At 38.5% G+C, this 16,498-nt stretch overlaps 1 protein-coding gene across 16 annotated transcripts in view; it reads right to left on the reverse strand.

Annotated features, from left to right (window-relative positions):
- CD44 (CD44 molecule (IN blood group)) overlaps positions 1–14,851 on the reverse strand; it is a 60,022-nt gene extending 45,171 nt beyond the window's left edge. For 8 of the 16 annotated variants that reach the window (XM_064512785.1, XM_064512793.1, XM_064512792.1 and 5 more), the window contains exon 1: positions 14,604–14,848. In XM_064512785.1, coding sequence (XP_064368855.1) covers positions 14,604–14,670 — 67 coding nt within the window. In that variant the 5' untranslated portion in view covers positions 14,671–14,848. Of the gene's footprint in view, positions 1–14,603 lie in introns of all 16 variants that reach the window. The other 8 variants (XM_064512789.1, XM_064512790.1, XM_064512795.1 and 5 more) reach the window with 7 other exon arrangements.
- Positions 14,852–16,498: the final 1,647 nt, after the last annotated feature.

The following is a 16,498-nucleotide window of genomic DNA, read 5'->3' on the forward strand; positions in this document are numbered from 1 at the left end:
CCAGTTATATTTGGGCACCTAATTTGCCCTATTTGGTCTGAAAAGGCAAATGAGATCGTAGCTTCATCACTTCCCTGCATGGTGCTAGCTACATAAAAAGTGATGACACAGCTTTGCTAACCAAGTGAGCCAAGTGGACTCAGGTGGAGCTCTGAAATGAAGAAAAGGAAAAACAAAGCAGAGATACAGCTGGGGATATAAACAGTATCCAGAAAGGGATACGCTGTAGTAGGAGGATATCCTTTCTCCACTAAAAGTTGATAAGTATTCCTTACATTTCTGTGTTATTTTTAGACTCTGTATACTCTCTTCTTCTGTAAGTGCACACTGGAAGAAAGCTCAAGCAATTAACTTTCTTATAAATTGTTTTTCTTAACAAATCTGTTCACTGGCCACCAAAGTCATTGTCCCTCTAAGTGTTTGCTGATAGACAGAAATATTAGGTCTCTTAATCCAGAATCTTTTCTGACTACTAATTTATTTTTATATAAAGGGTGGGGGGCATTATTACTGAGTCAAGCATTCACAGGATCACTAAAAATGCAAGGAGGTACAAGAAAGATGTTCCATTCCTCAGCAGTTGCTGCAGGAAGAAAAAGATCTGCTAATGCATCTTCCAAACATGCTTTATCTGCTTAGCAACTATTGCTCTGGTAAACATCCTGAGTGAGCCTATACAGTGTCATCACTTACAATAAACTTCCTCGCTGCTGACATTAATATTGTTCTATTTGTAATAGTTTCACCCAATAGTGGGATGGAAGCTTTCAGACTGCATCAGAACATGGTACAGCTGTGCAGCACTTTAAGGGAAACATTGCAGGCAGTGAAATCATAGTCCTGGAATTAGACAGTTATCAGATATGCCCCCCTAGAGATGATGAAGACATCTGACAAAGACTGACTAACAGGGATTGCGAAGAGAATCAGTTGGGATCAGTTCCATGCAATCCGAGTGAAGAAATGTACATGAAACTAAAGGTGGTGAATAATAGCTGGAGTCTGATGTTCAGTGATTGACTGGGAAAGTAAATTACTTAGTCATTTGGGATGAAAGCAGGTGAGAGAGTGTTGCTCTGGAGGCAGATCCCCTGCCTGGAGCTCAGAGGCCCTGAGTCTATCCCCTGCTCTGTTACTGACCTACTGATATAACCTAGATAAGATAAATCTCTTTACCTCCATTTGCAACTAACCTCCTTAATAAAAGCGATTTAAAATCTACTGATAAGAATAGCTATAAGAGCAAAGAACGATCATATTGTTATTTTATCGTCCTCTTGCAACTTTTGCATTCAGCCTCTATCTAAGCTTTGTTAAGTCATGTGAAACCTGAATCGGATAATAAATTCATACAAAATCAGACATATAATCAACAAGTCCAATTAAAGGACAGATTTTGATTTCTAATTATTTGCAGTGTGCTACTCAATAATAACACCAGATGCTATTTGAAACAATTTTTCAGATGACATTGAAAAAGTTTTGATTTCTTGGTAAAAAAAATTCCAAACTTAAAAAAAGAAGAAAGCAAGCATGGGTGAATAACTGTTTGCTCTATATCCTCTGCTCTTCCAAGTTATGTATGAGAAGCTCTAATAAGTATTCTCAACATTTTAAGCTTATTTGTACAATAAGTTCATTAAGAAAAGAAAGCAATGATCAAAACTGAAAAAAGGAAAAGAATTGAATAAAATTCAATAAATGACATTGAATAAAAAGTAGAGTATCTATTGACTTTAACAAGGCCATTTCACAGTAAAACAACAGAGAAAGGAACCCCAAGAATCTTTTAAAAGCTCTGAAAGCCAGCCAGTTAACACAAAGATAACATTAGCCTAGCAGGCCTACTAAAAAGAACAAGGCTGCCTAGAATATGTCTCACAAAGTAAGACATGTCAAAGGACAAATGACCCGTGCTGACTTCCTAGTAACGAGCGATGGCAGATGGAGAGAACTGCCCAAACAGCAGAGAGCCATGCTTATTCCAGCTCGGCTTCTCCGCAATGCAGATGAACTCCTTCACACTCTTTTTCACATCTTCTCTCCATTTTGTTCAAATGTCTGGGAAAACTGGGACAAAACCTAATTCTTTTTACAGAAGGTCCTCATTAGAATTTACAAGGAGGTACATTACAGAATAGTGCAGAGTAGCACAATTTAAAACACTTCAACTGGAGAACATAGTTCTTAGCTGTATATTCATTAAAACATTGTCCAGTAATCCATTGTATATGGCAAAGAAACAATTAGAGCATCAAACTGCAGAACTGAAATCTCCAATTTAATGCGTGATTTAATGATTCATACTAAATTCAGCAGGAATTTCTCAGATTAAAAATATAGATGTAACTTTGCATGTGTTGGACTTCAGCAGATATAGTTTGGATCATCAAGATTTTTTGGAATTTCAAGTGTATCTAAACCTAGAATGCTTGTATATTTATGAATTCGCAGTTTTAAATATGGGTAAAACACTATTTTTGAATATTTGTGATTTTCACACAGAAAAAGCAGAATACGGTTTAGCATCATCTGCATTCTCAAAGTTTGGAGAATGGGCAAAAGGAATAAACACTGATGTTTGTGTTCACTAGAACAAGCACACTCCTAAAAAAAACTACTGGATTAGTTTTTGGCCAACCACTTACATAACCCAACTAAGGAAAAAAAAAGAAAGAAAGAATGGACATCTAGATATAATGCCCTAAAAATGGAGAAAAGGAAGACACTGGAGTGTTTTCCCCTCACTGTTTCACTCCTTAAAAGCTTAAGATAAAAATTTGCCAACTATTTTCTTGCCAAAGCACTTAAACACCTTTCCTTCTTGTGCATTTTTTCTGTACATACTTTTTTATCCACGTGTTTCTTTCAGGTAGGATAATCAAGGCTGCCACATCTGTTGACCTATTTCTGATCATTTTCTTGCATATATCATATTATTTCCATGTGGTTTCTCACAGCCAGTGGATTATGCATGGTGGTTTGTTATTGTTGGTTTCCTCCTGGATCACGGACTTGCAGTTGTTCATTATTCATTCATTATTCAAAGTTCATTATTCAAAGGTTGTTTACGATAGCCTGACCTTGCACACTGGCTTCTAATGGTAATGACTCCCCCAAATGCATGATTGAGGCTTGCAGATTTCAGCTGAATATGCTGAATGATAACTAAATCATGAATGAAAACTGAAGGGAACTACTTACTAGCCTCAACGGTCAGAAAAAGTAGCTGACGCATTTTGTGATGGTACATTGAAACCTTGCCCTCTTGCCATTATGGGACTTTGAATAAAGTTCTGCTAACTGCGCTCTATGGCTATTGTTATTCACAGGGCCTTCCAAATGGTATGACTTGAAGAGATCAGAAATGCTGGATATGAAAGAGGAAGTAAAGAAACGATTTTGGAAGCAGGACGGCATTCTCTGAGGAATACATCATGGAAGAAGTTTGAGGCCTCAACAGAGCTTAATTCACAGGCAATAACGAAAGGTCCCAAAGGAAGAACAAGTTGCATATCCAGCTGTGTGTACAAGCTACTGCATTTTCAGAGGTGCAGAGTGGCTTGATATCAGCTTGTTCCTTTCTTGTAATAACCCAAGAAGCACCAAAGCACGAGTACATTCCCAATAGAGGGATGGCAACCACGGGACTTTTAGAAGCACTGGGAAGCATACTAAATACTACTGAAGAAAATTAAACTCATGAAATGCATATTTCAGTGTCGCTTGCTGAAGACCTTGAAATTTAATTCTGGAAATGTTAAGGACAGAATGAGTGAAAAGCAAACAAACTTGAGATTTTCATCAGCAGAAAGATTTGGTTTGGGATCTGCAGTAAGTATGGGTCCACCAAAAAGTCTCCTTTTGGAATGACTGCTTTGTGTAAGAACATGCAATGATCAACACAATCTACTTAATTAAATCTTTATTTCAAGTCTATAGAAGTCAAGTAAAAAGCTCGTGTGCTACCTTAAATCAGTGCAAGCTTGTCAGGATGACAGAAAACACTGTCATACCCACTACTCCCTTCTGTTTTTCCCCAACACCAGAAGGACAAGGATCACACTACTATGACCAGAATGCCTAGACCAGAAGACAGAAATTTTTGGTGGCAAAAATGTTTCCAGCCTCTGGCCTCTCTGTGAATTCATGCCTCTGTACACTACAGTTTCAAGACTCTCAAAATTTATACTGAAAATGCTGACTAGCAAGAAATTCTCTTAAGATACATGCAGGTTATTTGTATCCCAAGCTAGATGGTGAGTTATATTCCTTTAATAATTCTTATAATCCTAATTTTGAATCTTTTTCAAAATTGTTTTAGGAATAAAGTATTTTTAACAAGATTTTGTAATTAACATTAGTATACACATAATGCTGTTGCTATCACAAATATGACAAGAATAATTGCATGCTTTGGTCTTAATATTCTGTGAATTCAAATCCCTATATTAAAGACACAAGTATTTAAAAAGCTCATCCAGCCTCTCAAGTGATTCAAAAGTGAAAAAAAATTGAATAGTTATATTGCAGCAGATGATATTTTATATTCTCCTAAAACATAAACAGATTAAGTAGCAATACATGTAGAAATAAATCAACATTTTCACCTGACTTCTGCTAGCATCATGGTTACAGTGAAAATAATTCTCTTCAAACGTTCGAAGTTTCAGTTCCATCTGAACTGAAATGGAAATGCTTGTCCATAAGGTAAGTAGGCACTAGACTCTCCAGCACAGCACACAAAGATTGTTTGAACTATGAACACATTTAGGAATTGAAGATACATGAGGCCAATGGACTATTGCTTGAATGTAAGAACCCTCAAACGGTGAAGCACTGTTGTCTCACAGAAGTGCTGGAATCATTGTGTAGCCAAATGATTTTGCTGTGATGTTTGTTGTCTCTAGTAATCTTTTGTTTGAATGAGATATAGCTGAATCTTTTGTAAAGATCCAGAATTAAATCAGTGTTTGAACGATAAATGACTAGATACAATAACAGACCTCAGTTCAGGTACTGTGAGCTTTTTGACACTGGAAAGCATTATGAAGTCAGATTCACAGTCAGGAAGAGCCAAATCAAATAGCAAATCAGGCATAAGCCATTGTCATAAAGAGTAATTCCTAGAAAGATAGTAATTTCTTATTGATAAAGCAGCAGGACATTTTTTTCCCAAGGAAAACTGCTTACATTCTTGAAGCAAAATTCACTGAAGGTATCAGTAAATACAGCAGTCAAAACAACTGATCTCATGTGACCAGTTATTACCACCTGATGATAAATATTATCAGTGAGCTATATACACTACAAAAGATGGATTGAGACCAGGAAGCTTACATCAGAGCTGAAAAGGAAAGGAAGCCAGTAAAAGACTCTGAAAACAGAAGTGACAAGATCTCATTACATACTTGCAAAAAGTAAAAGGGGGAAGTTCTTACAGAAAGCAGAGATCTCTCTCAGGAACTGCAGAAGCAGCTGACGCAGACTGGAACCACTCATCCAGGGGATCTACAATCAGGCATTGTAAACAGATCCCACTTGTCTTCCCTGAACAGTCTGAAAGTGTCTTAGACACACCTTTCTATATCAATGCCTGAAAAATGGCTAATTCACCTGACTCTTAAATCTATGTATTCTGAAAGGATGGGAGACACTGAGCACATAGTAGTCAACTCAAGATACCTAACTAGTAAGATAAAAGCAAAAGACAGACTTGCATTAGGATATGAATGCGTTGCTATGGTTATCATTGTTTGTGGATTTATTTGCATCACATGAGGGTTTTCTTGGTGGGAAAAAAAGGAGTTAATATGCTGTCTTGCAGTTGCTGTGCCTGAATTTCCTGTGAGTCAACAGTAATATGATTGTGACTGGTTATATTGATAAAGTCATATGACCTGAGCACTCAGAGTATGAGTAAAAAAGTTAGGTAAAGTATCTGACTGATACTGTTAATAAATTCAGTGCTGGTCTGCAAACAGTGCGTTGCACAGGTGTTTCAAAAATTAAGGAAATACTTAGTTGTTGCTCACAGAGAGACACGTGAAAGAGTATTTTCTCACATGGATTGCCCAACTGAAGTAAGTGTTGCACAGCCAGGTTCAGTGGTGGATTACTTAACAGCTACTAACCGAGGAGAGCTTGAGAGTTTCCGGGCCCCCATGCTAATCTGAGTTTTTAAGGGACCAGCATCCCAGAGAAGACCCCAGGCCTCTGCACTCTTGTTCACTTCTGCACCAAGAGAAGACTGTTTGCAGAAGGATGTTTTTCTTATGAGTAATAATAATGCTTATTTCAGCTGAAATAGCCTTGAGTGTGAAATCATAGCTATTCTCTGAAATTCAAGAAAAAGAAGCACTGATCTTGTTGATGGAGCACCAGACTGGGACTTAGAAAATGTTCTAACTATTCTAATGTTTTATAACTGTGTCTAACTTGCTGAGTGACTGACTTTCCCCACTTTCTCTTTGCTTTCCTATCTGTGGACTGGGAGTAAAATCACTGATTTCTGAAGAGCTACAAAAAAGCTAGTTATTATTGTCTGCTATCAGCATATTTGACAGTTCACTCATTTCTCCCTAGCTAAGCTCATCTTCATTATGTTAAATAACACTACACTCAAACTTGTAGTTTCAAGTTCTATGGTAATTTAAACACATTCAGGCTGATTCCAACCATGCTGATGAGACAATTACCCCTTCCAGACCAAATGTTGTAATGCTTACATGAACCTCATGTAATGCAAGAAAAAGAACGACTACAAAGAACGCAATTTCATCAGGGACACAACCTGTTTCTGAAGTGATGCATTGACAAAGCATAAGACTTCAAGCTCTTTTTCAAGAAAGGAAGGATCCAGCAGATGGCAATTGGAAGGAGTACATCTCAGACATATGTTGATGTCTTGTTAAAATGTTTAAGATGCTATAGGATATACTGAGGTGGGAACACCGCATTCTGCCCAGCTTGAACTTTGGAAGATGTATTTATTCTCTGTAGGCTACAAAATGGATTCATTACATTCTCAAAAAGATTGGTTTTAGAGTTTCGTAGCTCAATATGAAATTTCAAGCAAAACATTTGTATTTTCTGTGCTGAAGGAGTTTTTCACTTCTGCTCCGCCCAAGAAGGCAGAATGACACTTGCTATTGCAGTAGAAGAGTGATATTTTATTAGTGCTACTTTTCTGAAGTCACTGAATGCTCCTGCCTTATTGGCTTAACATTGAACAGAATGACAGCAAGTCAGACTTGCCAGCACGGGAGGCTGAAATCAAAAGAAAATCACAAAAACATAAGCAGGAGAATTTTCTTGTCTTTCTAGTTTTCTCTAAGGCCTGACTCTTGGGAGAACTTGGTCTCTGTATTTCATTTTGCTTACAGATGACTAAGGTGCTGAGCAAAAACTTCACTGCATGCACTGGATTTAACTGTCTATCAGGGACACTGGCTGATAAGAGGCTACCAAATGTATTATCCTGTTTCAGCCACATGCCACAGACAGATGGACTAATGGGAAAAACAGAGAAAAGGTCAGGGAAATGGAAAAAAATAACAGCTGACTATAAATTCATTGTACTAAACTCCTTTTAGCACTGATCAGTCAGTTAAAAAGAATAGCAAAAGCTGTTCAAGAGAAGTCATGGACATTTAAAAGATATACCTGGTTACCAGCTGGATACACGCAGCTGCTGCATAGTGACACCGTAAAACTTCTCTGGACTTTCAAGCTGCAAAGGAGGCAGTGTGGCCAGGTGGCCAACCTTCAGGCTGCAACCAGAGGCCCTGGTTCTATTCTTGGCTCCTCTGACTTACTGGGTCACCTTGAGCAAGTCATTTTACATCTCTTAGCACCAAGTTTTCCCTAAGTATCACACTTTTACGTACAAATACATCCAGTAGCTACTGATCTCAAGTAGATAGACAATGGTTATCACTAGAAATCTCGCTTAAACCAGGAAAGAAACCTGACTAATATGAACACATCATTCTACAGTTGATTATAAAATCCATTTCAAAGTTCTTGAAACAAAAGAAGTGTTCAGTATCACAGTAGGATTAAAGATTTTGGTCAGTTCTCATTTGCAAAACAGCTTTCCTAATCATAAAAAGATCAGTCCTGAATAAGAACTTCTTCAAAAAACTATACTTTGCATCCACAGCTGTCTAACAGGAACCAAGTGCTATTGAATGGAAAATAGCTGCCAGTCTTCAGTATTTTTGTAGATATCATTCACATAGTGAAACAGGACGGAATTGCCAGAGAGACAGAGAAAAGGTTTATCTGTTTTTTATAAGACTGCTACTGAATAAACTGATTTCAACAGAATATATATTATTTAATTCCTGTGTTTAAAATGTTCCTATATGTTTAGGCTATATTGTAAGCAATATTCAGGAGCAGAGGATGAAGAACTGCATTTATAAATCTGAAGACTCATTAGCAAAAGAAGCTTTTTTCTACACTTACATGGTTGGGTAAATGATGGAAAAGGGAAAGGATATGAAAATTAATGGGGGACATCTAATCAAGCAGGAGGAAGAAGAATAGGGAAGTTAGTGAAAGCAAAACCTGGAGATGAATTCAGGCCTCACCCTCAGTGTCTTCATTATAAAGAAACATGATTCATTAATAATTGGCAAAAAGTACTTTCCCATAAACCTGCCCAGTTAACTATTTGTATTCCTCACACAGAAGCTTCACCCAGAGCACAGGGATGGACTCTGGAAGATCTGGCTACCTCCAGGTTTAATACTGACTTACTCCACCACTTCCTTAGTCTCCTCACTACAGGATAGGGATATCGATTCTTATCTGTCTATAAGATATGCATTGGCAGATGAGGAAGGATAGGTAAATACTACTCATTACCATTACAGTAATTCTTAAGGCACTGTTGAACTATTACAATTACATGCTGTAGAAAGAGCAGATGCAAGCTTACTTGGCCTGTGTTTTGAGCAGGCATGTGAGCTCTGCCTGCTCTCTGCAACCATCAAAAGTCATGTTGCTGTGGCAAGCATGATACTAATCCCCAGCTGATATGCCTCCCTGGTGGCAACATGTATTTTCTCAGGTCGGCTGCCCCCCTAAGTTTGCTGCCTGAACCCGATGCGGAGAGCACTCTGCTTGCAGCCTGGACAGAGCTGCTCACCTCTGCCCACAGTGTGCTGGACGGCTCATATGCTGAGCTCTGGTTAACATCTCACGTCTGCATGGGAATGCTGCAAGAAACTATTCATCACACCCACCCACACACGCCACACCCTGCTGCTTTACAGACACCTATGTATTAACAAAAATAACAATAAAAGAGCCCCCTAGGAAATACACTTCTGAGAACCTGTTTCGCTGTGGCCCTCTCTAACTCACTGCAACAGTGAGACATACATAATCAACAAAACCTATGTCACAGTAGCTTTTTACTGTTGTATATTCTGACAAGGGCAGCTTCTTATTTACAAAAGCAGATATTAAGTGTGTAGTTGATGATCACTGATTAATATTCTTTTCCTAGTCAGCTGTCAGCTTGTACCCTGGCAACCTCTTTTATAACCATCTCACGTTGTTTTTGGAACAGTATCATTAGCAGAAACAGAGACGGAAGTTTTACCACAGCTGCTGCATGTCTGATATTTTTTTTTTCTACAAAGACACAACACAGCATCTCAGAGCTTCCAACTACTGAGTCTAGTTCAGTCAGAAATAGAAGGAAAGAAAATAAAGTGAAGTATTTTTCCAGTTGTAAATGTAAATAAAATTCAGGTCTTCCCCTGAATTGGTATGGTTGCTTAAGTTCCCATGTATGTAATTGCTAAAATTATCGACAACTCTTCAACTTCGTTCAGTCTTTTTTTCTGTTTTGTGATATGGGGGTTGAAGCTTATTGCACAAAAATAAAATTGCTGCATTATGTAACACAATCGGTGTTGTCATGTAGAAGAACTGGAAAGTCCCAAAGCCAGTGCATACAAAAGAGTTCAATTACGTTCTTAATCGTATGTGCAGACTCCAAAAAGGATTGCAGGCTTCATTAGACAGGAAACAGTCACAGAAATTTGAACTTTAAATTGCAATTAGCTGAACTTTCAGGCTGATTGAAAAGATTCTCTGAGGAAAGCCCCTCTCTGTGTCATGTGCTATTTCACGTTACTGCCTGCAAATTCATTCATACGCTGAACTTCTCCTTCTTGCCTTGGGTGGGGTCAGCTCCAGCAGCAGCAGCAGCAGCAAGGAAAAAAATCACAGCCAGCTGCTACTGATATTACTGCTGATGCCACTGTACAGCGGCCTGCGATTTGATGGGTAGGAAACTGATAAACGTTCAGAACTGACACAATCTTCTCTGCCACCAGTATTAACAGTAGCCATAATGGTCACTGATAATTACAGTGTCTGACAGCTGTAAGCCTGGCTTTAAATGATTATTACCTCCCTGGGAGTGACAGAAAACTGTGTTTTAACAGCCAGCAAACTTCTGGCCTAGGCTGGAAAATGGCTAGCAACTACTATCAGTTTTCAATAATCCATGTAGAATGATTCAAATCACTAGATTTATCACAAAAAATCCCTTGCAGCTGAAGGCAAAAATAAATGAGTGGACTGAGGATCTGAGTTTTACTCAGTATCAGCCATGACATAGTGAGTAGAGAGGTATTGATGACAAACTCCTCAACCTCTGTCTTGCTTCCCTCACTTTGCTGACCTTAAATTGGAAGTTTAAGCTTCTGTAGTCTAATAATTCAACTTAGTGCTGAAATTTGATTAAAGCATGCTCTTGGTTACCAGCTGATGCTAAAATATTATGTGTTTTGAACACCATGAATTAGGCCAGTATGACGTTGTATTCTCTTTAAAGCCAGCAAGATTGGTGCAGTTAGTTCTGTTTGTTTCATAATTATCCTCTCTGTGAAATTACAGTTCACAGGCAATTATGTATATTTAGTCTTGGTCTTGGGTAAAGCAATTTCAAAGGAGAGTTCGGCGGAACACCTTTTCTAGCTCTCTCACTTATAATTCCTTTCTTAAAAAAACTCCAGGTTTTTATAAATAGTGGAATACGTATGGTATGAAGTTGTGAATTATCTTCTCCTATCCTTACTGTACTTTCAAACACTTATCCATGAGTGCCAGAATAGAAATGCAGGGCAGGAAGAACAGAAGGCAAATGGAGAAGCCTTGTTATAGCATTTCTACAAAATTTTCAGGTTCTTGGGCTCAGTTATCACCTCTTCTTCCTATATCATTGTTTAGGAAACACTACATCTGGTTTTCCCTGCTTCTCTGTAGTGTATTCCACAACTACTCAACTACATTCAGAACTAAAATGATCCTTTTATCAAAGAAAAAATAGTTACCAGAGGTCTTCTACTCCATCTTGTTACCCAGTAGCCCAATCAGCAATACCCAAACTGTCCATTAAAGGTGTTTATCTAATAAAAACAACATGTCTTAGCAACCTATTTCCAAACCTAATTACTGCTACCATCTAGCCACTGTCTCTGAATACCACCTCCTTTCCGGTAACAACATTGCCACATTGCGTTGTTTGCCCTCTGCTTTTTAATCTACCCATATCCCACAGGGCTCACCCTTCTTTTTCCTCCTCCATGTTCACCATGCTCATGCAGTTTTTTCTTTTTCTTACTTTTCACGTATCTATAGGCTCCACTCCTATTATACATTAACTTGACTGCTGCTACCTCTTTTTATTCCTTATTATACTTGTTGTTTATACTTTTCTACCAGCATCTCAGGTCATCTCATCCTTCTGGCACATTGTTGCTACAGCAGAACCTGGTGCGTGTATAGATGGTAGATAAACAACTGCAGTTTCAATGTTGTCTTCCAGGCCTGGCCTATAAAAGTCATGGGAACAGTTCTGTAAGGAGACACATGAGGTATGGAGGAACATTTCATTTAATCTTGGCTAGAACTACCAGTGGTTTTAAAAGCACTTAGCTTAAAAAGTTTTTCCTCCCTTCTAGGATGCTGTTTTCCCTCATTAAGCCTCCCTCTGAGGCCTTCCTGTTTTCAAGGTAATGCTGCTGCTCCATGAACACCAGCGACTACAGAAGCAGGAAAAATTTCTCCAGAGAATCTTCTGCCATGGTTTGTTGGCTCTGTCCGTGAGAGCAGTCCAAGGGCAGATATATAGCCTTTCCATTAAACGATGATGGCAGTTCAACTGAACTTTAATAAAGTCTAGTTACTTAACAGCTTTGGGAAAATAGCCAAGATACACACTGTAAGGACTATGTGAAAATAAACTAGCACAAAGAGCTTCTTCATACTCCTTTGTTTACAAATTTACGTGGCAGATACATAAGCTAAAAGGCAGACAAGTCCCTTCCTCTGTGACTGATTGATAGCTATAGCGGCCTTTCTCACAGCCTTACCTTGTACTGGAACTGGCCACCTCTCCAGCGGTAATAGCCAAACTTCTTGCTCTCACTGGTGGTCCCATTCTCCCTCTTTTTTTCCATTTCACCTTTTCTTCTAGGTCCATTCCAACTACTTCCAGTTTTGGGGCCAAAATTCTTAGAGTAGCTTTGTGTTAATCAAGGAAAACTCTGAGAGGAATATTTTTACAAATATATAATGCCCCAGGGGAAAAATCTCCCCCAGAATCCCCATTAAGCAAAATGTCAGCATCTCTATTTTCCTGGGCTCTGAAATGTGGTCCAGACTCCTTAGACAACAAAAGTTGTGTCAATGTCATGAGTACACCTCCCTCAGGTATCAGTGGCAGTACAGTCTCAGCAACACAGAACTCAGGACAGTCTAAATTAATCATTTTTCAGCAGCTCTCTAGATTAAGTCTTTCCTCTAGCAATCGCATTAACTAAAATTCCAGAACCTTCCAATTTTGCCAAATTCTGCTACAAAAGAATCAAAATTGAGGAACAGATCCAAATGTTGCTCTTCAAGCAAAGTATGTTCCAAAAGAAATGGTCAGTAACCTGTGATGCACAGTAAAGTTATTCATTTAAAAAAGAAAACAAAACTGCCATCAACTGCTATTTTGAAGTCATTACTGACTACAAAGTCATGTTGGAATGCACCACATACCAACTAAAATATATTGTAGCTATAATCTAATACCTTGCTAAGCCATTCAAGAAACTTCCCTGTGGGGCATAAGCTTGACATGCTTTTTGTAACTCTGTTGAGGACTAGATTATGGGGTTTTCTTTTATGTCTTACTGTAAAAATGTATTATTCGCAGAGTAAGTGTAGACCCTGCTTTTTTAGGACACTCCTGTAGCTTAAAAAAGGAAAAATCAGTTGAGCAAGTGGTAACCAAATCATTATAAGCCTCATACAGTATAGAGACTTGGACTAAGTCAAAAGTTTTAAACACATCTCAGACACACTTCATGTGCCTGCAGTAGCCCCCCCCCCCTTCTCTGAGTGCTTTATCCATAAAGCTGATTTTAGCAAGAGACTTTTGGTACCACCGAAAGACTATTTTAGCAAGAAAAGCATGGAGAGCCCTTCAGCTATTACAGATGTGCCTGGGACTGCGGCTCCTGACACACCCATTCACGGCTCTGCAGGACTGGCACCATTATACGAGTACTTGCTGCTGCTCCAACTAACCAGATATATATATATATATATATGTATATATATAGTCTACACATACGCACACACACAGAGCCCTTGGGTGACAACAGCAATGAAAAATGTATTCTGTTAGACTCCTGGAACTGATGAGTGGAAAAATATCATAGAAGGATAATTGTTACCCCTAGCCACAAAATGCCTCAAGACAGTTGCTGTCACAATGAGAGTCTGTTAAAAGCATGGCTATTTCCCTCAAACACTCTTGAGCCTGCACCATGTCAAATTTCAAGAGCATTTTGTCATTTTGGACATGCGGGTTTTATTTTCCCCCCTGTATTAACATTTGATTTTTAAATACAAATATTTGAACTGAACTACAGAAAGCTAATTGATAAACAATTGAATGCTGTGGTCACTTCTAACCCCTTTGGTCCGAAATATTACCAGTCAACCCCAAAGAAACCTTAAGAAGTCAGAAACAGGCATGCCTGGCACAAAAGCTCTCCAAATTTCGGTCACAGATCATTGCAGTTTTGTTTCCATTCAGTGTGGCTGTGTCCAAACGTGGTATGTATTAGCTGTTAGTTCAGCCCATGTGAACCCAAGAATACAGTTATTGTACACTGGAGCGAGGGGCGAGGCTTTCCCCACCCCCCTTTTCTCTACTCTCTAAAACTGAGCCAGGAGAGCAAACCATGAATGTAACAGCAGTCGCATTGTTGAACTGAGCTTTACCAGAGCTATTCTAAATTCCCTAATGTACTTCTGCTGTTAGTTTAAACTTAGCTTTAATGATCTACAATTCACATTTTATAGATCTGGAATTGCCCTTTACAGGCAATACACAGCTTTACTTGATTGTACAGCTAAGGTTATAGTCCTGAAGCATCTCTGATAACTCTTAACAAATAATAAACCTTTATACAAAGACAGATGCAAGGAAGCTGTTAGCTATCTGGCTGAATAGCTGCTGCTGTCTGAGGCATAAGCTTATTAGCAATCATAAGAGTTTTCATTCATACAAAACTTACGTGTCTCTGTTAGACAAAGCTTCAGCAAACATAATCCAAAAGTTGTCCATAAGGAAAAGTTGGCCATTTTTTTCTCAGAATTGTTTTTGCAAAAACCAGAGATCCTTGCAAGCTACAGAAAGAAGCCCCGACGCTTGTTAAGCCTGCAGTCAATGAGTCTGAAGTTTGCTGCACTTTTTATTCTGATTCAAAGGAACTGAAGTAATGACATAACTGGGAGGGGGAGCTCCATCAAAAGTCACACCCATATTGCAACAAAAGTGACTGAGCAGTGGAAGAAAGGAGGGGGGAGGCTACTACTCCTCACTGAGCAGCCACGTGCGAGTTTTAAAGAGCCACTAAACCTCTTCAGCTTACACAAGAGTTATATCAAAAGCACTTGCAGGAAAATTTGTGTAATCTCTCATGAGTTAGGCTCAGAAAGGGACTATTTCCGATTAGCTCCCCCTCCCACATTTTAAAATCTTCTTAGTATTGCAAAACAGGCAAACATAAAGCACTACAGGTTCTGAACACCAGCAAAGATCTACAACTGCCTAGATGCTTCCCCAAAATATTTTGCTTATTTTGTGCCATACCACCTTTTTTCTATTTTTTTCAGTACAATTTAGGGCAAAGCATTGCTCTGCAATGAACCTTTCTAAAATGCTTTTTTTTTTTTTTTTTTTTTTTTTTTTTTTTTTGAATCTGGAGGATCTCCTCATACAGTAGGTAAATCAAGGTAGTTCAGTCTCCACAGATCATTCAGTCCTTGACTTCTCTGCACAGGCTGCTCCAGTGAAAGTGATAGCTACTGCCAGTGCCAGCAGTAACACTGAGGACTAAGGTCTCTGATTTATGGTGTGAGGTACAGAAGGAATTATTCCTTCTATTCCTAATTCCCCAAATGAAGAAACAGGAGGAGAACATACAATATAATAGTGTGACTTTCAGACAAGTTCCTGAGGGCCGTATGTTCTTATGTTTTTTGTGAGTCTAGAGTTAGCAAAAGATGCCACACAAAATCCCTGGTGAATACCTCAAAGCCCATGTAGATAAGGGAACGCTATGTCTGTTGTGTGCCTAAGGTGATCTCTCGTAATCGCTTCGTACACTGGCCTCTCTTCTGAGCCACGGAATTGCGACAGTGGTTTGTGTGAGGTAGAATTACGGTTTCGTCAGGGATCACCAAACTTTTTACATCTCACCTTTAACAATCAACACATGGCAATGACTGTTTCCAGTTTCACTCGGCAACTTTGAAATGAAAACTGCTATATCATATTACCATTGTGTCGATCCTCCCACTTTAAAGATTTTTTTCATTAATTTTTAATCTCTTTTAACATAAACAATGGAAAAGTACTGACAGGCCCTCCCAGCCACAGACACAAGAACTTTACACAATGAGGATTTCAGGACTTTGACTTTTCTTTGACTTTTGTCTTAAAGATGGCTGTCTAGCCTTTCCTCAGTCAGCCACGTTTTTAGCAACAGGTTCCAACAGGCTTTTTCTACGGGTTAGAATATCTGATTGGACAAGGTTAAAGTGAAAATCTTTCCTTAAAACACAGAGGATCATTTTATTAAGAAGTTTACAACTTTGAAGTTATAGATGAAACATTTTATTTAGTGATTACGTTAGTTTTTCTTTTGAAACAAATGACTTTAAGAGCAAAGAAAAAATGATCAATATATATGACTTACTGTTTATAGTACTGCAAAAGGAATAGTTTAGTGTATCCCTGTACTTTTAGAGCAATAGCTATTTAAGTGTCTAAGTAGATGAATGAAGCCTAGAGGCTAGATTTTAAAAAGCTGGTGCACAGTTAATACATACTGTGAGTTTACTAAGCATATCTTTTTCTTCAGTTGCCAAATGACTTTTAAAAATCACCATTATGTATGAACAAAAG

Source organism: Dromaius novaehollandiae, chromosome 5 (genome assembly GCF_036370855.1).
Source record: "Dromaius novaehollandiae isolate bDroNov1 chromosome 5, bDroNov1.hap1, whole genome shotgun sequence".
NCBI classification, from domain to species: Eukaryota; Metazoa; Chordata; class Aves; order Casuariiformes; family Dromaiidae; genus Dromaius; species Dromaius novaehollandiae.